At 42.3% G+C, this 24,112-nt stretch overlaps 1 protein-coding gene across 1 annotated transcript; it reads right to left on the minus strand.

Moving 5' to 3' along the window:
- Nucleotides 1–7,567: 7,567 nt before the first annotated feature.
- Nucleotides 7,568–16,548, minus strand: LOC145395763 (integrator complex subunit 12-like). The gene is made up of 7 exons (XM_080269304.1): nucleotides 16,495–16,548; nucleotides 10,846–11,027; nucleotides 10,104–10,223; nucleotides 9,620–9,822; nucleotides 9,198–9,357; nucleotides 8,549–8,756; nucleotides 7,568–7,844 (listed from the first exon to the last, which is right to left on the minus strand). The coding sequence occupies exons 2-7, from the start codon at nucleotides 10,990–10,992 to the stop codon at nucleotides 7,663–7,665; spliced, it is 1,020 nt and encodes a 339-aa protein (XP_080125430.1). The 5' UTR covers nucleotides 10,993–11,027; nucleotides 16,495–16,548; the 3' UTR covers nucleotides 7,568–7,662.
- Between the last annotated feature and the right edge of the window lie 7,564 nt (nucleotides 16,549–24,112).

A 24,112-nucleotide genomic window follows, 5' to 3' on the forward strand; every position in this document is an offset into this window, starting at 1 on the left:
ACACCCCTCTCTCTTATCTCACCACTCCATCCCTCCATCTCATCCTCGGCCTACCCCTCCCTCTCCCTCGAAACTAAAGGAGGAGGAGGGGGGGAGGATTTTAGATGAGGTGCAGGATAATAGGATGTCCTTAAACAATTTCTGTCATGAAACCAAATGTCTAGGCTGAGAGGAATAGAAGGAAAATAAAGACAGGAAAAAACACGGAAATATCAAGAAGAGAAACGGAACAGAGAGATGGAAGGCAAAAAGACCGCTTACAATCACCTCTTACGACAAATGGGGAGGACAGACGAAAGGTAAAGGGCAGGGAGAGAGAGGAGGAAGGGAAGACCGAGGATGAGATGTACTGATGGGGTGGAGGTACATGAGAGATGGGTGTGTGATTTGTTTGTGGCTGCCCCTTACGGCGTTACTAAGATATGTGGCCATAGACAGACTTATAAATACATTCCAGCGTGAAGCATTTATTTTGCAGCATTACGTAAACGCGAAGGGCAGACGCAAACAGAAATAATTTTAGCTCAAGTTAGAGTAAAATGTGTATAGTTTTTCTTTCTTACACATACTCTCCTAGTTAGTCTCTCACTCTCATTTTCCATCAGACGAAATGCATCTTAAGTTTGTCTCAGGCGGAGGGAATGCGTGTGACAAAACCGCTATTTTCAGCCTCACACAACAGTCCAATTTGGTGTGATTCCTCTATACCAGGGGCCTGGGAAGAGTCGCCCTTGTAAATGAGCTACGTAAGGTCCATTTTAAATCCGCCAGCAATACTGTCAGCTACACACGAGGAGGAGGGGGCACAGCGTTGGCAATTTAACGCTTTTTTCGCTAGATTTAGAGGTGTTGACTTCCATTAGCGCTTTTTTCCGCTAGATCGAGATATATTATGTGACAAAAGAGGTTTGGTAGCACCCTTAACTTAGCGACTTATTTATGTAATCATTGCATAATATACCTTAGCATTCTTTTGTGTGCTACTTATATAATTTGGATATAATTTGAATTAGTAACAATTCGAGGATATAGAGATGGACGGTATGCTCAGTTAAGGAAGCTCCCTAACACCTTTTCCCAAGCGATTTAGTTTGCTTATCACACCTTATACTGTCATCTTTTGCTACATAAATCCTTCCAATGTCGCCATACTCTGCACAAACAACATACAAAAGGATATTAACCAGCCATACTCAAAAATAAATCGCTGAGGAAGAGGTTTTAGGGAGCCTCCTTCAGCGACGAGAATATAAGCCTATGACGAGGAACTTTGAATCTCCCTAACACCTCTTCCTCACCGACTTATTTTTGGATACGGCTGGCTTATAGTTCTGTACGTTGTTTATGCAGTGTACGATAGAATTAAGTAACACAGAAGAGGATGGCAAGGTATAAGCAAAATAAATCGCCTAGGAAAAGGTGTTAGGGAACTTCCTTAACTGACGAGACTACGTGCCTGGGGATTCTATGATTTGCTCCTGAATGAGATTGTCTGATGTTTGGTGGAACACGGTGTCAAGACTAGCACACAAACACACTCAATTCCCTGTTTTAATTCTGATTTTGAACTGCAGGATGGAGGAGGGGTCTGCCTAATACTTCCCTATCTCTTGTTCTGCCTTCATTAATAGATCTTAATTCAGGGACGAAATTACAGCGGGTTATGTTTTCTGCAGGATGGTGAGGGAGACGACTGTAAAATCTTCCCTTGTCTAGCTCTTCCTGTAATAGCATATCTAGTACGTATTCTAGTATGGTATTCTATTACGTCTTTGAAACTTACTCAACACCTCTTCCATACCGAATTATTTCAGATTCTCCTCCGTTACTATACTGAAAAGATATAAGAAGCTATCTGGGGGATGTTAATGAGTAGTTCGCAAAATAAGTCGCTAAGGAAGAGGTGTTTGCGCTTCCTTACCCTACGAGAATAGGGGTCTCTGATAATTCCAGCCCAGAGCTGTCTTTTTATGAGAATGTATCAACCACTCACGTTGCTGTGGCCACGAAAAGCTTATGTTCACTGTCTTCACACAAGCTCCTGACTCACTAAGCGTAATAAAAACCCCCTCCCATTATCTGGAATGAAGTACTAGAGTTCTCCCGACGTTCTAGCGCCGTTCAGAGCAAGTCTAGCGATAGTTCTGAATAAATTTTGGCAACTCTGGAGGGGAATGAGATCGTGGCCCACATTTTCTCTCGTGCCGCGCTACTACCTTGGCAAACGTTCAAACCGCCGCTTTTTCTGCCCCCCTTTACGTCCCACGGGGTTTGTGCATTACCAAACTACCTCTGAGCACCGCCACAATGGATATAAAGACTGGAAAAGTGAGAAATAACAAAAATACTGAATAACCTCACCTGAATGGCACTTTGTAAACCCCGCGAGAAGGCAAAGATAACGAGCCTAAACATTTTAAATTTGTCTGTGTAAACATGTACATAACTTCGCCACTTTTTAGATATTAGTGAAAAAGAACCCCTATATAATTGACAACTTATATCATAGGATGTCATTCTTATTTTTTCCTGCCACCAGACGATTATAGCTTCAGTGAGCACCCGATATGTAAGGTTTATCAAGACAGCCTAACCCTTCCACTCTCCTGTATCTCTTAAGCTGAATAAAATCGTCTGATAATGACAAAAAATGAAATATATACAGTGAAGGGAAAATGAAGATTATTTGTACCGGGTATGAGCTCTTCTACCCTGACATTTTTCATCATATCCACCATATTTACCGTGAACACAATTACCTTATATAATGTTGAGGAAGTGCTGGTGCATAACTGGAGGGAGATAAGAGGGGATATGTAGATAGTGGAATGTTTTGGCTGTTCTGCTTACTGCCATTTCGTATCTTTTTCCAGCATACACCTAATTTCACCAACTTTCCATAGATTTTAATGGAGGGAAAGAGGAACATAAACAGGGGAAAATTAAAAGAAAAAATGCGGGTGACGTAATTTTAGCTGTTCAACTCTGCCGTTTCGTGTCACATTTTCTAGGATTCACACATTATTTCACCACTTCGCTGGATATGAATGAATGGCAATGGATATATAATTAGAGGCAAAACGAAAGGAAATATGCATATACCGGAGTGAGCAGGGAGTGGCGATTCTATCCACTACACACACACACGCACACACCGCCCGCCGCCCCTACCCGTACCCAGACCTCTCTCACACACACTGAGCGCTAGCCAACCACTGGTACCTAACACCTACTGCCAACACCACCTGCCACCATTGCCAACACTGCCTACTACTACTACTACACTCAACATTACCTACTACCATTACTCACAACACTACCTACTACCACTACTGCCAACACTACCTACTACCGCTACTGCCAATACTACCTACCACCATCACTGCCAACACTACCTACCACCATCACTGTCAACACTTCCTACCACCACTACTGCCAGCACTACCTACCAACACTACTGCCAACACCATCGCCCACCACTCCAATACCCCTACTGCCTATCACTGACAACCACTACCAACACCACTAACCTGTCTCCTGTTTCCCCTGCCTACTACCACCACAACTACCTACTAATGCCAACATCACCAGCCACCGCTACCACCACTGCCAACAAGTAACCAAGATCTAATGACACTCGTACAACTGACAGTCACTACCAACACCTCTCTTGTTTCCCTTCCCACCACCATTACTACCATCACCATCTCCTGCCACCATTACCACTGCCAACCACTACAAACACCTAACTCGCTTCCTCTACCGTCTTCACCACCACTACCTACCACCTACCACTCTCAACGCCATCACTACTATTATCCCTATTTCTTTTTTCCTTTCACCATATCCAAAGTCCATTTTCTCATGACTGATGCTGGGGATGAATTCACGTGGTGACAGTGATATAACAGGTTGTGTGTGTGTGTGTGTGTGTGTGTGTGTGTGTGTGTGTTTGTGTGTGTGTGTGTGTGTTTTCTTACCTAATTGTATCTTTACAGGAATGAGTCAAGCTCGTACTGTCCCGTGCATTAAACCATTTTTATCAAACATATCCCTAAATTTGTGTGTGTGTGTGTGTGTGTGTGTGTGTGTGTGTGTATGTGTGTCATTATACAAACATCCCTCCTCTCTATCCCCCAAAGAAGCATGGTGGATTACAGAAGACTAGCCACCAGCCAGCAGTCCACTGGGTTCACATTCACCTGAGCCTCAGCCCATATCAACCTTTCTATATTTTCGAACCTGATAAAGATCCCTAACCCCTTATAGCTCAGGTGATGGCCAAGTGTAGTAAGATGGGGGGGTCGATTTGAGAAGTAACCAAGGAGACTCATTCCTACCACAAAACAAGGCTAACTGAATTTTACGCAACTTCGACTCAATATATAGCAGTTGTTCAGTTCCATCAGATGAAAAAAAACTGCAATACTATCACCACTACTACCACCACTACCACATTACCACCACCACCACTGCCACCACATCTAAAATCAACCTCGTGAAATTATTAACAGCGAGAAGAAATGGCGAGAGAATTGCGAAGCCAGAACGAGAAAGTTTGTTTTTGGAAGACGTTACAGAGGTGTCCTGGTGTCTCTCTCTCTCTCTCTCTCATCTTTAGGACAAACTGAAATATTAACTTTCAACTGTTGTCCTATTCTTTTTATAATTTCAGAGAGAAAGAAAAAAAAGCAGCTCTTCACAAGCAAAAAAAAGTATGATTGAAAAAAAAATCTTAGGCTCAAAAACAATTCCACGCTGCATCTGTTCTTATGGCTTTAATAAAATTTGATTAGTTTTACATGACATAATAAAGGCCATCAGTACGTAGTCACTCCCATCACACATCCATCACACGCATAACACACCTGACAGACACAGCATAAGGCACTCCACACATGCCTAAGTATCATCATCACGACAGTCCTTCATTCCATCCACATCACCTTCTCTCTCTCCCTTACCTTCATGCCATAGCCTTATTAAAAGTGGTTACAGTCAATAGTTTTTTATCTACTCTTATCCTGTGTCCTATCTACCTATCTGTCTATAAAAAGTGTCTTCCTATTTTCCACACTACATTATCTCTGCATGCTTCTCCTACCCACTACATTATACATCATTTCCCCCTCCCTCTTTTTCTATTTTACATACAGCTGTCTCTCTTCCTTCATTACTGTCAACCTCACTGTTTGGAAGAGTCTAGCCCTTTCCAAATGCACTTATAATCATTCCGTCCCTTATTCCCACATAAAAAGGTGAGGTCGAGTTAGTTATCATTTAAAAAAAAAAAAAAAAAAGGAAAAAAATATATCAACAGCATGCCTACGGACTTAGTTTAAAAATATACATTACAGCACTATACTACGCTGCTGGCACTAACTAAAACAGCATTGAACGGTAAATCTTTGGTTCCATTAAACTTGTAAGATTCTTGGGCAGCATCTGTGTCTATTCATTTCAAAACAGTTACAGTACGTCAAGCTAAACATCACTCTTTCCTTTGTCCAGCCATCTTCTTCCTCATGATACATCTTTTATTTTCCATCAGACCTTACTTCAACTGCAGTTCACTGTAGCATTACTTATCTCCATTCAACCATCATCCAATCCTTATTTACCCCCAAAACAGCAGAAGGAGTCTACACTGTTTCATCCTGACATTTAAGGTGAGGGTGACCTGCCTTGCTTGCCCCTGAGTGGCATTATGTGAGCAATAAACTCCTCAGATGTAAACGCTCCTGAGCACTACCTGGTTGGAGAGCCTTAACCCACGGGACCACCAGGTGACATATTTTATCTATAGCAGCTAAAAAACATTGTCTCATCATCATCATCATCGTCATCTGGACCTCCTTTCCCACCCTACAGCAGGGTGAAGAGTAACACGTCCAGGCAGCCTATGTTTGCCCAATCAAACAGGCCATGCTTCCATTCACTCATCATTCAAGCCCCTGGAATCCTGGCTCTATCTTTTCTGACATTTTCTTTGCATGTTTGACTAATCCTACTATCAATCTGCAGCCAGTGCCTTATCCCAGAGGTCATCCAAGCTGGCCTCCACAAAAACACTTTCATGCCTCATTCTTCCTACTCATCAGTACTGTTCTCCCTCTGTGATGAATGTCATGATAAAATGCCTCCTTTTTTTAATGTCTGGCTGTTCAGAGTACACTGCAGTCACTTCAGATCATGATTTCTATTGTCATCAATATTATCCACACCTCTTTTCCCACCTGAGGATGGGGTAAGGTAGAATTTTAAAGCATCCTTTTTGTAATTTAGCATCATTTATCTAATTAAAAAAAAATAAATGGAAGCATTAATGGCAAAGCAAATAGTAAATACAGAAAATGTCTCATATTTTCAACATACAACACCTAAAAGGCATATTATAAAAGTCATACACTAGTCCTGATTAGGCATCTCAAACTTGCCCAATATACATCATCCACACCACCACACACACGACGGTCAGTTATCCAGTGACAAAGTATCGGCCCACACTACTGCCTCTTCAAATATCCATCAGTTACAATGTACAGTCAAAAGCGGAAATTCAATTCAAGCATGCGTATAATATGAATCGGTAATCTGGTATGCAATATGAGTGACCATGAATAAACGAATGGAACGACCAGACTGAATGGATTAATAATTGGCTATTCACTACACTCAACTTGCATCTGTAGTGTTAATAGATCACTGACTCACATATAAGGTACTGTACTTGAGGAAATTTCTGCGTTGGACTCTGCAACTATGAAAGACGGCTGACATAACAGAGGGAAGAAACGAAAAGTAATAAAGGCACTGAGCGAGAAAGCCACTATTTCTGTGTCACCTATTCCATATGGGTGTGAAGTGTAGGCAGAATGGAAGAGGCAAAAAACAGTCATGCAGATGAGATGAATTTCCCAAGAGCGCTAGGAAGATCGGTTGGCAAGGCGAGTGTATGAAGTTAGGTTCCTGGTGATGCTGTAAGGGGAATGTCATCATCATCATCATCATCATAACTCCTCTTCCTACCTAAAGACTGGGTGGGGTTGGATCCAGAAACAAGGGAAGGTATAAAAATGGGAGACATATCAACAGCTTGTCCTGTGAGACGGACCACAGACAATGACACCCTCAAGTTAAACAGGAAAAGAACTGTAATAACTGACATGCAAGAGAGTGTCTAATAAAATAAAGAAGCAGTTAGGGAAAGCAAGGGAGCAGCGTACAGACAATAGCAGCTTGCAGAGTCTTCCTTTAAAACTACCGTTGTGTAGAAGTTCATAAAAAAATAAATAAACTTAGTGAGACATGGCGAGATATAAACAGCCACTCTTGTAAAAAGTAAATGTGACTGTTACGTCTGACAAAATTTTTAAAGATTTTGTACTGCATTAATAGTTCACTTCCTTTACACGTCTGACAAAGAACGGAACACCTTGCTACATGTATTTAAAGTTAAGATAAAATGTTACTGAAGAACTGATGCAATCCTTATCATACAAAAATAAAACTAGCAGACACACACACACACATTATTCACCTTCTTTACACACACATACATATACTATTTCACCTTCCTAACACACAATCTATATACACATACATGATTAACCTCCACTGTATATATATAACCTAAGTCACCTCCCTATCTCCCTCCCTGCCTTATAACTTCCTCTTCTCTGCTATCTTTGCCGCGGCCTTCTTCTTCATCAGCTGCATCCTTTTCTCCGCTGACATCATGGCGTTTGGTGCTGACAACTTTCCTGCTCCTGACGATGCTGACGATGATGATGATAGTGAACCTTTGCTGTTACCATTACTACCACTACTGCTGCTATTTGAACCTGAAGGAAAACAAGAAGGAAACATTTTATCAATATCTACCCCAATTTTCCTGTATCAACGTCAATTTCCCTGTATCAACGTCTACCCCAATTTTCCTATATCAACATCTACCATGAATTTTCCCCTTTGTGTTAAAGTGAAGTACGACCCATAAACAGGGAAAGAGAAAGCCTACAAGTAGAAGCTATGCCCGCTATGCCCTTTTTACTCTAACTTGGCCTAAATTGCCATCTCTTCACCTTGAATGCTAGGTTGTATCGACAGATCAACACTAGAATATGATACAAGTCACAAAGAAGTGCTACGAACAATATGAAGGCCACTGTACTGTTTTATACTGCCACAGAGCTAAGGGAAATAGGTTGCATCCTAATCATCAACTCAGTTTGTTGCTCCACACATTTCTCTCTAAGGATAAAGCAGTCTGGAGGCTGTTCTATGGTGGTCATCTTGTCTAGGAAGGAATAAGGCAAAAGATGACATATGTATGAGATTTGATGGTAGTGGTAATGATGACACTAATACAAATAAATAATTATGACACTCACTATGAAGATGATGAGAAAGAAATGATGGTAATGACAAGGATGATACAGATAAATGATGATGATGAGAATGAAATAATGATGATAAGTGATAATATTACAATTACAAGAACACTGACCATCTAGACTGGTATAATCCAACTGCCACTGTGACTCACCTAGACTTCTCCCTGATGCTGACGAGAGATTGGTGAAGGGTGACGGTCGGGGTAGGTTGAGTCCCTTGGTGGGTGATGGTGCAGGGCGGGTGTGTGGCCCCCCCGTCCCCTTCCCTGCCCCGCTACCCCCGGACCCAGGCATACCCCCGCCCCCAGCCCCACTGCCGCTCCTCACACTCCCACCGCCTGATGAGCTCACCAATGCCGTCTGGATGGGCAGAAGGTAGATTAAATAATGATTGTGAAATGGTCAGTACACTCATTCATTCACCATTCAAGCCCAGAACCCTAACGCCACCACACATGCATAACTTTAACCAACACAAAAGGAAACGTTTACAGCCTCACACCTTTTACAACATGCAAGGACTCATCACCATCCCATCCCATTTGAGATGTGAGAAGGACCCCAAAACATAAGTAATCTTCTGACAGCAGGATATGGCAGGCCTATGTCTAAATTCCTCAAAACCCAATATCACAAGAGCCACACAATTTAACCCATTCCATCTAGTGATGTAATTTCTACGTTATTGTACTCTTGCTACTGCCAGATGGTGGTGTTTAGTTTATAAGTGACTTTTTGAAAAGGAAGTGAACTACTATGCAATTAATCCTTTCTTTGGACAAACCAGGTTGCATTCGTTACCTGTTTCTTGAGAGACTTGGTGCACTTGGCGCAGTACCACACAAGGCGTGGGTCATTGACATCCTGGTCTGTGACAGGTGGCTTGTGACACTCCTGGTGGTACAGTGTGTGGCACTCCTGACACTCCACTAAGCGGTTCCGCGGTGACACCTCAAAGCTCCTGGTGAGACATCAACGTATTATAACACCTACTGCATCACATAATTATAATGTACAGCACAAAGTACAGTATACAGTATACACAAGTTCCGTATTCCAGTGTACAGCATCAGACACACACACGTCACCCCTAACAGCTGAAATCATGATACAAATCCAGTGACCAGAGATTACTGCACTACTCAAAAACAAAACCTAATACTTTTCAACACAATAAACAGACGAATGCTTTCAAATTAGGCAAGTGAAGAGTATGTACTCACTTGCAAACTGTACAGTTAATTTCGTCCATAATTTCCATTGCAAGATCGTTCATTTCAGCATCTGAATCACTCTCATCGGACTTGCGGCTGCGTGATGAACTCTCAGACTTGATGCTGGGCGTGGGTGAGGGTGTGTGGGACTTGAATGCACTTGGGGAGTCCAGACGAGGGCGCTTGGGCATCAACATATCATCATCACGCATCTGCAAAATTATTTCTATTAACTCCTTCCATCTGGTGATATTTTTTCCACTTTAGCACAGAATCAAGAGACCTTCTAACAGTGTCCGGTATAATAAACCATACATCTCTTCCTCATTTACGTCTACTACCTTCAAAGTGTCCAACAGTAAGCAGATAAATCAGAAACTGCAAAAATAATATATCAATAAAACAGAAATTGACAAACACTATTTATCCATCAGCTCTCCCACGTGTAGGGGAAAAAAATAAAATACACAAAAGGAACAGCCAAACAACTTACACTCAGTTTGCGCTCCATGTCCTTCTTGATCTCCTCTCGTTTGGACAGTGAGACGGGTATGGGGCTCCCTGGCTTTGATCTCGGTATGGGGGACTCTCGACGTAGACTGAATGGGTCTGGCTGCAAATCGTGTGGCAGTTTAGTGATTCTGGATATACTGTTTAATGACTGTTACATCTGAACTGATAGAAATGTACGAGAAGAGAAGAGAAGAGAACAGGTGAGAAGGGAAAGCTCTAAATAATAGGGAAGAGAAGAGGAGGAGATGAGAAGAGCAGACATGAGAAGGGATGGTTCTAAATGAAAAACAGAGGAGAAGAGAAGACAAAAGAAGAGAAACGAAGAGAAGAGATAAGATGAGATGAGAAGGGAAGAGTCTACATGAAAAAGAGAAGTACAAACAAATTGTAAATCAGTAGGTCAGAGCTTCAAGGTGTAGGGACCTGAGGCTACACACTAGGGAGAGAAAAAACAGGAACTACAGTAACCTTATTCATGGATGGCATGCTCTTATCTGCCAGTGTCGCACAATATCATCCACAACGGCTATAAGCTCCTAAAAATGGTTAAGGTGTAGAGACCAGAGGCTACGCACTAGTGAGAGAGGTGGAGGGAAATAACTTTACTGATGCTTGGTATGGTCTTCCTCTATCGCTCCCAAACAGTCTCGTCAGCTGCTAAAGAGGGTAATGTTGTATGTACTCAAGGCTACGCACTGGGGAGAGAGGTGGACACAACCAACCTTATTCATGGATGGTATGGTCTTGCCCTGCCGCTGCCGCACAATCTCATCCACTATGGCCTTCAGCTGCTCAGTGGAGTCCCGTGACCGCGAGTGAAGCAGCCGCAGCCCCCGCCGGAACAGAGGGTCCAGGTCTAAGCTTGCCATATTCCTTAATCCTCCTTGCCAGTGTGATCCAGTTCCTGTTGAAAAAACATGTATCAGACATTTTCTAAATTAATGTTTACTGCCTTTACTCTTTTCCCCCTAATGTGTCTCCATGTAAAGACAAAAGCATTACTGAAATTGGTAACCCCGTAACACAGACTGAAAGGCTACTACAGTACAGGTGGGTCCGGTTATACAAGCATCCAATACATAACATTTTCATCTTTTTGGCATCTGTTTTGCCTTACAGTGAATAGGCTGTTCACCGACCCTGATTTTAGGCTGGGGGGGGGGACAGTTATTAATTCTGACTGTACTAAACTTCGAATAAATCAAAATGTGTAACAGCGCAAAAACTTGGCTACTGCTGTTTTGCTTTTAATGTTGTGTAACATTTTCCGTTTCCTCCTTGGCTGTACAATCCCAATCCAGCTGTTCAAAAGAAGAGTAATCATTGTTCACCATCTCTTAATTTATCTTTGTTATTCTAAAACCCTAAGTGAATTATCCCCAGCCCACACAAACCTGGGCCTCGTAAATTCCCTGAAGTCAAAGGGTTAAGAGGCACCGTGTTTTCACAGGTCTTTTCTCACAAGTGGAAAAGACAACATTTATGATTATCAAGTGCAGCTCTTGACCAAACACTGGGAGTTCTTTAATACATAATACAGAATACAGATAATTATTACAACTCACAACATTTCAAATAACACATAACTTGGCCTGTACAAACATCTCACCAACAGCATTTGTTACCATGAGTTAACAACCTCCTTGAAGTACAGTATCTATAGCTACCTCAATACATGACTGAACACACACACACACACACACACACACACACACACACACACACACACACACACACACATCAAAAAACTATTAAGATTTCTAACTAATTCTCCAACATGTTCATCTACCATACATAGATATAGTCTTCACCTCGGCTACTTAAATTTAAAACAAAGAATAAGTTACACCAGGTTCTGCATACAGTCACCATACGTCAGAGGAAAATCACTAAGAGAAGGCGTAGTTCACAGTTACAGTAGTTTGGATCTCATACCATATATACAATCTGGGTTGCTGAAGAAGGAACAACTAACAGAAAACTAATGTGTCTATGCTATGTCTGACCATCCATTCCTAGAAAAAAACAAAAAAAAAGTGCAAAATAAACCTATAGTTCGGTCATTTTAAGTGGACAGAGCTTTTTTGTTCTTTTGCAGCTTAATTCACGCAGCTCAATGGGAGAATATGACAATACTACAGCTGTACATCCTTTCCATAGCAGTTCTTCATGACCAGCACCACAGTCTAGTGACTATCTGTTACAGCTGAGTGTTCACGATGGCAGGATATCAATTTCATACCTAATTAAAGTTATCGGAGAATAGTTATGACCCAAGGTGATCAGAGGAAGAGTTATGACCCAATGTCTTCACAGAAGAGTTATGATCCAAAGTGATCAGAGCTATGACCGCTGATTACCTTACTGTACAACAATAAACTGTGGATCAGAATTGGCTGAAATGCATTCTGTGTGGGAGGTGTGGCTCAAAGAGGTGTTGGGATGGCCATTGAATTTACTTAGGCTGCTGTTGGCATCCCTACGTGTCAAGTGGGGTTGGTGGAGGATTAGTGCCCCTCCCTGTAAAACAATTAACTCTAAGCCATTGGCCACCCCGTCTGGGATACATGGCGTCTGGCAATGAATGAATGAAAAAATGAATGATGAGGATGACAGAGTGGCTGACTGACTGACTGACACAAACCTTATTTCTTGGAAGGTGATGCGTTGATGGAATGTGGTTTAGCGATGGAAGGTCACACATCAACAGTACCAACAACTCTAAAAAGTGGTATAGGAGGCTTTGTAACTCTTTATCTACGGGTAGTTATTTTTGCTTATTACACCTTAACATACTCTTTTATGCTACTTGTATCACTTTACTACCAACACACTTTCCACCAATTATACACAGGAGGATGCTGAGGTGTCATATGCAGAATAAATAACCACGGGAAAGGTGTTACACAATCTCCAAAGCCACTCACACATCTTCACATCAACCAACATCCTCCTCCTACCCCACATACCAGTACTTCTTGGTCCAATTAGAGGGTGATGAAGTAAGTGCTTGACAGCGTGCTCTAGAGCACTTGGAGTGAGTGGCTTTAGGGAGTGTGTGGCAGTGCCTGTGGAGTACTTCAATGAGCGTTTAGCAGACTTTTTTGGTTGATCTGCAGCGGATGGCTGTGGTAAAGTGGTGACTATTGTTGTGGTGGTCCTAAGCTCATTCAGATTTGAGTATGTGCTGAGGTAGTGTGGTTGTTCCGTAGCCTGTCCAGGTGACTGTCGAAGGGATGGTTTTCGTGCACTGGGAGAGGAATGTCCCAATGAGCAGAAAGGGGACTGTTTTGGCAAATGTTCAGGGGTTTGCAATCGTGGGCGGAGGGAGTATCTTAGTAACTGAGGAGTGGAATGATTTGGTGAGCACTGAGGAGAATGTTCTAGTGACTGCAATCGTGGGCGGAGGGAGTATCTTAGTAACTGGGGGGTGGAATGATTTGGTGAGCACTGAGGAGAATGCTCTGGTGACTGAACAGTAGAACATTTTGGTGAGATGAGAGTGGAATGCTTTGGCAAATGCTGAGGAGAAGTATTTGTCAACTGAAGGGTGTTTGGTGAATGTTGGGATGAATGTTTTGGTAAATGCTGAAGAGAGGACTTTGGTGAACAAAGGGTTGAGTGCTCTAGTGTATGTTTGGATGACTGTTTTGGCGAATGGTAAGGGGACTGCTTTTGTGGGTAGGAACGGGACTGACGAGGAGATGGGTTGGGTGAATACTGAGGGATTTGTTTTCGTGGGCGAAGGGAATATCTTGGTGACCCTGGTTTGGACTGTTTTGGCGAATACTTGGGAGACTGCTTTTGTGGGTGGGGACTGGAACGTCTTGGTGAGCAGTCGGCAACTTTCTGTTCTGTGTCGAACCTCACGCGCTTTGGTGGGTTTAGGGTGCGGTGATTCAGTTGGTTTGGGTTCCACGGATTTGGTGGGTGGGTGTTGTGTTGCTCTGGTGAATACTGCATGGGCCGCTTTCGTTCATTTCGAGTCGAGGACTCCGGTTGGCACTGGGTGTGACATTTCTGCCAATGCGACAATGACTGATCATATGAGTGTTGCACTGATTGTTTGTATGAATGTGACCTTGACTGTTCATAGGGATGTGGCTTGTCTTGTTTATATGAGTACCAACTGGACTGTTTATATGGATGTCGAGTGGAATGCTGATGCGGATACTGACTGGATCCTTTATTTGGGTGTCGGATGGACTGTCTGGGCGAGCGTCGTGGTGACCAATTATGTGTGTGCCTGGCAAAGTATTCTGGGGGATAAAAGGTGTAGAATCTTTGGGGATGGACTGAATCTCTTGGCACATACTGGCCTGGATGCCTCTGTGCATGCTGAGTTGAATGAATGGGTGCGTGTTGGGATGAATGGTCAGACGTGTATTTGGATGAATGACTGGGTGCGTGTTGGGATGAATGATTAAGTGAGCGTTGGGATGAATAGCTGGATGCGTGTTGGGATGAATAATCTGGTGAGAGGTGGCTTGAATAATCTGACTTGTGCTGAGTTGCGTCTTCTGGTGCGTGTTTTGACTCTGCATGTTGATTCGAATTTTCTGATATGTCTTGGGTTAAATCTTTGGCGGCATGTTGGCTGGGTTGTTCCAATGGTTGTGTGGCAGACTTGTATAGCGGGTCAGCGGCCGCCTCCTTCTTCACAGTAAAAGGTTGTTTGTTGCTTAAGGTAGTCTGCCATTTGCAAGCTACTGAGTCATATTTCCAAGGTGTTTTTCTCAGTAGTCCAAAGGCAAACCTGCAGAGGGTGAGGTCAACACACTTTAGCAACGATGTAGTGGTGACCTCAAGCTTGACTGAGCAACCCGTACTGCAGGCGATGAGAGCTTCCTTCCGCTGGCTAGCTAACACTGTCACACCCTTGCACACTCCATCAATGGTCAGCCAGACCGCTCTGATATTTTTACGAGAAGGGTACTCCATGGAAGGACTGGGTTGCTGTTGGTAGAATGGAGTGTATGTATGCAGTGGCAAAGTTGAAAGCCTGGCAAAAACTGTGACATCAATCTGCTCTTGTAAAACCATGAAACAAATGAATCGAAAAACCATGAAATCAAAATAATATATAAACCATAAAAACTAATTAATCTCTATAGCTGGAATACAAACTGCACTGGGTTCACAGCATGTTGTTCAGTAATCTCTGCACTTTAATTCAGATTAATTCCAAAGGGCAATGACAGTGAACCACATACTATCCTCCAAATTATAATAAACTATACCTCTCATCCAATTTATTTCTAACACTATCACACAACACACCCATGATAAAGGCCATGATTCTGGATAAGTCACAAATGGAGTACTGTACCACCGGAATGCAATACTGGGAGAGAAGAGGAAAATGGATTTAATATAACTGTAAATATAAATACCTGACAATCCTGGCAAACAAGGCTTTACTTCTTCAACTCCAAGTGACACACCAACGCCAGAGAGTAACGTGTCCTGACTCTCGTACAGTGTGTCAGATGGCTTCCTCCTCCGATATCTGCCTCTGTGACTGATGTACAATATGGATGGTTCTCTCTTATATACTAATGTCTGCTGTGGATGATTCTCTCCTTTAAACTAATGTCTGCTCTATGTGTAGTAACTCCCAGCCTTCCTCTGCTTAAAACCTTCCAGTAACCTGTTCCACTCTCCTACTACTGACACCTGCTTGTGAGATGTGAAGAATATTACATCATCATCACCACAACCATCATCATCATCACCACAACCATCATCATCATCATCACCACAACACCACCATCATCCTTACCTATTTTTCACAGCAACATATGGGGTGATGTAGCATTCTGAAGTAGCAGAACACTCGCATTATGAACAGTATGTATTTAGATGCCTTGGAGCAGCTACCTTCTTCTTCCTCTGAGTGTTTTAGTTTCATTTGGGTTAAACTGGTTATTTATTTGGGATCAATTCAATGTTTTCTGCTTCATTTGAGTTTATTATCGTAATTTGTAAGATCCACTCACCTGACTAAATGGCCGAATAACAGACAAAATGCTTTCTGAATATGGGTTAACCTACGTAATACTACACATTAACCTACTTCCATTAATTTACCGCCTGAAAATCTTGCTTTAAAATGTAATAGACTTATATTCATGCCATGACACCTTTTCAGATATACCTTAAGTGCATCCAAAGTCAAGATCCACCACTTTCTCGTAACTTTCCAAAATCGACAATTCAAATCATGGAGAAAAACTTTAGCCAAGTCACAGGGCTTCCTTGGCGTGTCTAACTTTAAATCACTCCTACACTACCAATATGAACAATACGCACTTATAACCACGTATACCATGCACTCTGCGAACTAATTCAACTTTATCCAGTCATCTTACCGCTAAATTATGCCCTGAAGGCTGGTAATTGCGGTACACAAGCTGCTGCCTCCCACTCCAGCCCACCCTCCAGTGTTTACATGTGACGTCAGCTGATGAGGGTCTGCGCAGTCGCCCACAGGACCCGCCAAATTCAAATAGTCAAAAAGCGTCTCCACGGAAAAGAATGCGTTTCCTTTATACTGCTCACTAGCTATTGAGTGCATAGCATGCAGATAGCTTCTTTTTATATAAGTATGCTTGCTATTACCACCAGATTTGTTTAAAATCAGGCGGAGTATGCAGAGAAAAGAATGGATTATTTTTGCACTGATCCTAAACTATTAGATACACTCATCATCAGAAGCCCTGTCACCTCTCCTACCTCTCTTTCCATGGGCTTTGAAAATCAGTCTCACGATTCTACAGCACCTGACACTGATTACTTTATTTGACCATACATCAGTGTCATCTGTATCATTTACTCTGGATTCAAGACATAAATTTTCAAAGACCATAGACAGAGAAGCATTCTTTCCATTGCACTTCTTTATGACTTGAATCATACTCCTGGAAAATAAAACTAAGCTTCTACAATTTAGGAGCTTTATTTGCAACAGACAGTGATACATAAATTCTGCCACAAAAAGGGACGAAATGATCTTACAACATCCTAGTAAACATTTTTATTTATGGTATCCTTGTAAATTATTGGCTACAGTTGGTTGCTTGGTTGGATGGCTGGATAGTTGGTTGACTGACTGGCTGGTTGACTGGCTGAGTGGTTGAGTGTCTGTCATTTGGCCTTATATCTATGTAGTACCCCACTGATAACACTCACCGCTGGGTCTATTCACTAATTTCTTGGGCTAAGTTGAGAAGTGGACCAACCCACTGGAATGAGAAGACAAACTTAGAGTAATAACAAATGTAATGACGTACAGGCGGTCATTTTTGTAAGCCTGGGATGTGTCATATTTATCATTAGTTTTTCCATACAGTTAGAACAGTAAATTGGGAGAACTGGTGGTGAAGCTTTATAGGTATCAGTAGAACTATGATATGCAATTTTCTGTAAGTTATCATGGAGAGGATGGAGAGCAAAAGACTAACGAGAAGAGTGTATGTGAGTGAAAAGGAGGGGGAAGAAAGAGGAGATGACTAAGGATAAGATGAAGGGATGGAGTGGAGAGGTAATTGAGAGAGAGGGGTATGAGCTGGGAGAAGAGCAGCAAAATGGCAAGGGACAGGGTGACATGGAGGTGATTTGTCTGCGGCCACCTCTTATGAGATTGAGACATCTGGCTATGGATAGATAGACAGATAGATAGAAACAAAAAAAAGACAAACAAGGAATCATTTTACAGAAACATCAGAACACGTGTCAGGAACAAGACAAAAAAAAAGAAAAAAAGGCTATGCTACGTAATTTCTCTCACCCCACACCAAGCAACTCACCCACTCAGGGATGGGATAGAAGAATGTGTCGTTTCTCATGATACTCAAAAGCTCCTTAGCCGATCCACTGGCAGTCTGTCAAGGCAAGAAGGACCGATTATCCACATGTCTATACTTTATGGATGTATGTACAGTATTTTCTATTTAACTACAACACAAAGTAATGACTGTGACTACAAACTTACTTCAAATCTGCACTTACACACACACACACACATACACACACACATGTGTTGTAGTTAAATAAAAAATTCAGTTTCCCAAACAGAGCAATTGATCAATGGAATGCACTACCGAATGAAATAGTGTGTGCCAAAACAATTCACAAATTTAAGGATATGTACGATAAATATGGTTTAAGACACGGGACAGTACGAGCTGGACTCATTCCTGTAAAGATACAATTAGCTAAGAACAATTAGGTAAGAACACACACACACCTTTTGAATGCCTACAGTCGCACCCAAACCTATATCTAAATACCCATACATACACTAACACCCACACCAACAGCCACATCTACACTTACACCCACCATGGCAGATATGAGACAGTCTCCCAGTAAGGCCACTCGAGCCAGACAGTTTGTGCCACCAAACGGAAGGTCATTGCCGACAGATGAGGACTTTTGTTGATTTTTCTTTCGCTGTGGAGAAAATGTGGAGTGAGTGAGCGGAGACAAAAATGGGAGGGTGAAGGAGGGGGAAGTGGAGCGATGGGAAAGAACAGATAGTGGGGGAAGAAAAATTCATAGTTCTATATTGCTATACCTGTTGAAAATTATACACAAAAATGTTCATAAGTAAAGTAAACAAATTACTGTAATTTTAGGTTTTAATTTACCAGTTCCTGAAGACTGTCTTTTTGATATAGTTCTTCATCTCCATCCTCCTCCTCCTCCTCCTCCTCCTCCTCCTCTTGTTCTTCATCATCATACTCTTCTTCTTCCTCTTGATCATCTTCATTATCCTCTTCTTCTTCATCATTCTCATCTTCTGTCTCTTCACCATCATACTCTTCCTCCTCTTCCTCATTCTCTACCTCATCAAAATCCTCCTCCTCAAGAAGTGTCAGCAGCATATCAGCATCAATATCAGCTCTTTGTTTAATCTCACAGTTGCCATTTTTGTCTCTGTATTTGTCTAAACACAACTGGGCTCCAGCATCGTTCTCCACCAGGCTCTGAAAGTGGAGGTGCAGATATTTTTATTTTATGGTGTTGGGAAATGTACAGAGGGAAAAATTATACCCTATTTATCTATTTACCTTTCTGTCTATCTGCCTATCTTAAATCATACCCATTCTACCCACCTACCTATCTCTTTACCTATCTATCTATCTGCCTATCTTAAAATTATGCCCAGTCTACCTACCTACCTATCTGTCTATCTATCAAGCTATCTTAAATTATACCAAGCCTTCCTACTTGTCTATAGCCAAATGCTTTGATCTTGGAAGAGGTGGCCACAAATAAATCACCTCCATGTCACCCTGTCCTCTGCTTTTTGGCTACCCTCTCTCCAACTCACATCCCCTCACTCATACACCCCTGCACCCTATCCTTTCATCTCATCCTTGGTCTTCCTTTCCTCCTTTCTCCCTCCACCTAACAATCACTCTCCTAGCCAGTCTCTCATTCCATTTCCTCCACATGGCCAAACTACCTCAAGATACAGTTATATAATGCTTTCCAACACATCCATATCAACACCATAACACTCCAGCACTGCCTCATTTGTCTGTCTGTGACCAAATGAATACCTAAATACTCAACCTCACCCTCCAGGACCCACCTTGACCTTGGGCATTGCTAGGATGGATTTCATGGCCTGAGCGCTGAGCATGGCGGGGCCCCCATGTTTTACGAACTTCGCCACAACCACACTCTTCACCATCCGCCCAGCCATACTCGTGAATCGTATCTCAGACTGGAGGGGTGAGGAGATAGAGGGATGGAGTAAGAGTAATAGGTTGATACATAGAAAGATAGTTAGATGGATGGATTGACAAGACAGTATATATTTAGACAGATACATGGAGTGGTATATGGATGGATGGAGCAATAGATACTGTATGTAGACCAACACAAACAGGGATAAAAAGGCACACTATAATCACTATATATCAACAGCATCCTTTACATCAACACATCCCAGACTGACCTTAAGGTAGCGTGAGAGGAAGCGCATTTTCCGTTTGAGACAGTTGGGCAGCAGGTTGGCATTGGTGTGGTTGTGATGGACGTCTGGCTTGCCCTGGTTGATCCGCACCTCTGTACACAACACAGCACACATATCATTGCTCTGTACAGTAATTGCCCATTATATATTGTACAGCAAACGTGTCTCTAAAAACTACCACGTTATCCACACCTTTGAACACACACACACACACACACACACACACACACACACACACAAGACTAGTCTGTATGGTATTTCTCAACCAAAACTGCATATGTGTTCCTAAAAACTACCATGTTAGGTGAAAATCTTTGTCAGGTTATAGCAAACGCACTGTAGTCTTTTTCCATTCATTTCAGTGTTCAATCTCACTACAACTGGCCATAAACTAAGCAGAAAAGGTCGTATGAATAACTGTCAAGTTAAAATAAACACACTATAGTCCTTACCATCCATTTCAACATGTGGTACAGAGCAATCAGCAGCAACAGGAGGCAAGTAAGTCCCAACGCACTGCCTCACCTTCTCAGGATGCTGGGGAATAAAACAAACAAGGAAGAATTTGTATACAGTATCATTATCATCATCATCATCATTATCATCATCATTATTATCATCACCATTATCATTATCATCATCATCATCATTATTCCAACCATACTCCGTAAAAATTTGGAAACATAATCAATCTAACTGTATTTGTGACATATAATAAGAAAAAAACACCTCAACCAACCACACACACACACACACACACACACACACACACACACACACACACACATACACTCACACACACGCAAAAGAGCCCAGCTGGCATTGGTCTAAGTGTTTGTAAAGCTTAATGGAGTTCATTAGTCGACCACCTGGTGAATGGCATATGATAATCAGTTTGGAAATTTGCCCTTGACGTTATGCGTAGCTCTCTCTCTCTCTCTCTCTCTCTCTCTCTCTTTTCTTTTTAGGGATGGCAATCTCTCTCTCTCTATCTATCTATCTACCTATCTATAGGCATCAATTCTGGAAAAACAGCAGGGACAGCTTCCAAATGTTGGAATGGTAATAATGATAATAATAATAATAATAATAATAATAATAATAATAATAATAATAATAATGCAAAAATAATAATAACAATCCTAATCCTCCTCCTCCTCCTCCTCCTCTTCATGATCATCATCATCATCATCATCATCATTCTGCCATACCTATCCCACACTGCAAGACACTTCCCTTTCCCTCTCTCTCAGCTACTTCCTTCACCACTACACCTTTCACCTTTCTAATGCATCTTCTGAAAATCTAAGTTAAAAAAGAATTATTGGGCAATGGCAAAAAAAACACACAGAAGACATCCAAAGTTTTGAAAATATTTTGAAGATATTATTGCTTCCCCCCTCTCCCCTGATCCCTCATCCTAATCCCGTTCCTTTCCTCACCTCCATCCCTATCCTCATCTCCATCCATATCTCTATCTCTATCCTCATTTCCATTCCTATCCCCATCCCTTTCCCCATCCCCATCCCCATCCCTTTCCTCGTCTCCTCCTCCCACTGTCATCATATTTTACCTTCTCAATACTTCCAGCATCAGTGAAGCATTTGAGGCATTTTTTCTGCAGTTCTGTGTCCACCAGGAGTCCACACAAGTCCTTCTTGCTTGGGATGTGGTGTGAAGCCTGCAATAATAATAATAATAATAATAATAATAATAATAATAATAATAATAATAACAATAATAATAATATCTGTAGTCAAATAGTTGTGAATATCTAAAATGTATCTCTGACTTACAATAATGACGTGATGAAGAGGAACATCATGTGGTGGCACTGATAAAACTGGCTTGGTTATACAAACATTTCCCTCAACTCACTCCCTATCCCCTGAAAGGAGGATGGTGAACAGCAGGAGAAGAACAACATAAGCTTGCAGTCTAATGGGATCATACTCGGATGAGCCGGAGGTCACAACAACAACAACGAGGACTGTCTAAACGTGGTCATACCTGAGCAAGACAGCAGAGTGCAAGGACCATCAGAGACACAGGACTGGCCAGCATGGTGATAAAGTGTTGGGTCCTGGTGGTGCTGGTGGTGGTGGACAACTCTCCTGCTTCAGTCACCCCTCAACCACCTGTGATAGAGGGGAAGAAGGCTTAGATTAATGACTATCAATTATGGGGGTCATTAAAACAGCATAGTGGGTTGACAGAGGGTTAGTGCCCCTCCCTGCAAAACAACTAACTAAAAAGACAAACAGCCACCCCTTGCAGGATTAAGGCATCTGGCTGTAGACAGATAGAAAGATTAAAGCAGCCAGTCAGTTTCTGCCAATCTCAGTACTACAACATGCATTTACAGTGCTGAATTTACAATCCAAGTACTTATTTCAGTTTTATAGGTACATATAATCTGAGGTAAATAAAAATTTGCCCAAAGACTGGCCCATGAATCGAACCTGAGACCTCTCAGTTGTGGGATGAGTGTGCATCTTCATTCATCACCACCATCCAACATAAGCAATACCAACACTTAATGAATCAGTAGTTCTGTACATTAAGTCCTTATTATGCATGAGGGATGTGTTCTAAAATATAACAACTTTTCCATATAACTGGTGCTGTAAGTAGGAGAAACTGGCAAATTCCTGAGGGTGTGGCCAAGAGATGTATGGAGAGATAATTTGATGGAGAGAGAGAGAGAGATGGAGGGAAGGAAATGAAGTGGGGAAAGGTACAAGGAAGAAGAGAAGCATAAGGAGAAAGTGGGAAAGAAACAGGTGTAAAGAGAGAGAAAGAGAGGAAAGGAGAGAGGGATAGAAAGAGACAGACAGGTAGAAAATGAGGGAAGGGGAGAGGGACTGAAAGTGAGAGGCAGGGAGAAAATGACAACGAACAGGGCAGGAAGAGAAGAAGGGAAGGAATGAGGCAAGGGAAGAAGGGAAGAGAGAAAGAGGAAAGATAAGGAAAAGGGAGGGAAGGCAAGAAGATCCATACAAAAGATATAAGAAAAGAGAGACAGTGGAGAAGAAATGAGGAATAAATGAACGAGAGTAAAGGAGGAATGAAAAGCAACTGAATGATAAGACTGGAAAAACAGCAATTAAGAGAGAAGAGGCAAACTGCAATAAAGAAGGAAGATGAATGAGGGAGAAGGAAACTACGAGAGAGCAGGAGTGACAAAAAGAAAGAAGGAAGGGAATAGGAGAGACAGATAGAGGGTGAAAAGCTAACAGAGGGGCACAGGCAAGAGTAAAGGTGGTGACAGGAACAATAAGAGAAAGAGAAAGAAAGAGAGAGAAGATGAGTGAAAAATAAGTGGCAAAAATGTAGAGAGAGCAGCTTGGGTAACTCACACAGGTTACAAACAGACACTAACACTCTCTTCCTTACCTTTACGCTAGTGCGCACCCTCCCATCCCTCTCTCCCTCCCTCTGAAGTATCCTTGCTCCCCTTCCCTCTCTCCCTCCCACCCTCTCAACCCCTTGCCTCCCCCTCTTTCCTCCTCCCTCCATCCCCTTTTTCACTCTAAATTCCCACTTCTTCCCCCCCTCTCCCACCCTTCTTTCCTCCTTTCTCCTCTCCCCATCTTACCTCCTCTCTCCTTTCCCCATCTTACCCTCTCTCCCCATCCCTCATCTGACCCCCCTAACTCTCTCCACCACCTCTACTCCTCTTTCCTTCTCCCTCATTTCTCTCCATTCCTGTCTCACCAACCCTCCTCTTTCCCTGCTCTGACTCACTCTTCTCCACCTCACTCTTCCCTCATATATTTAACTCTCACTCCCTCCTCCCTACCTTCACTCCTCTGTCTTCTCTCTTTCCTACCTCACCACGTCTTTTCTTCCCCTCCTTTACCTTCCCTTCTTTTCCTCCCCTCTGCTCACCCTTACTGCCTTTTCTTTCCTCCCTCCCCTCTTTCCCTCCCTTCCTTCCTTCTCCCGTTCTTCCCTCTCCCACCTCTGACCCCTCTACCCACTCCCTATTTCCCCTTCTT

The sequence above is a fragment of the Coenobita brevimanus genome, chromosome 33 (assembly GCF_032717465.1).
Source record: "Coenobita brevimanus isolate Jiangsu-jjx chromosome 33, ASM3271746v2, whole genome shotgun sequence".
NCBI lineage: Eukaryota > Metazoa > Arthropoda > Malacostraca > Decapoda > Coenobitidae > Coenobita > Coenobita brevimanus.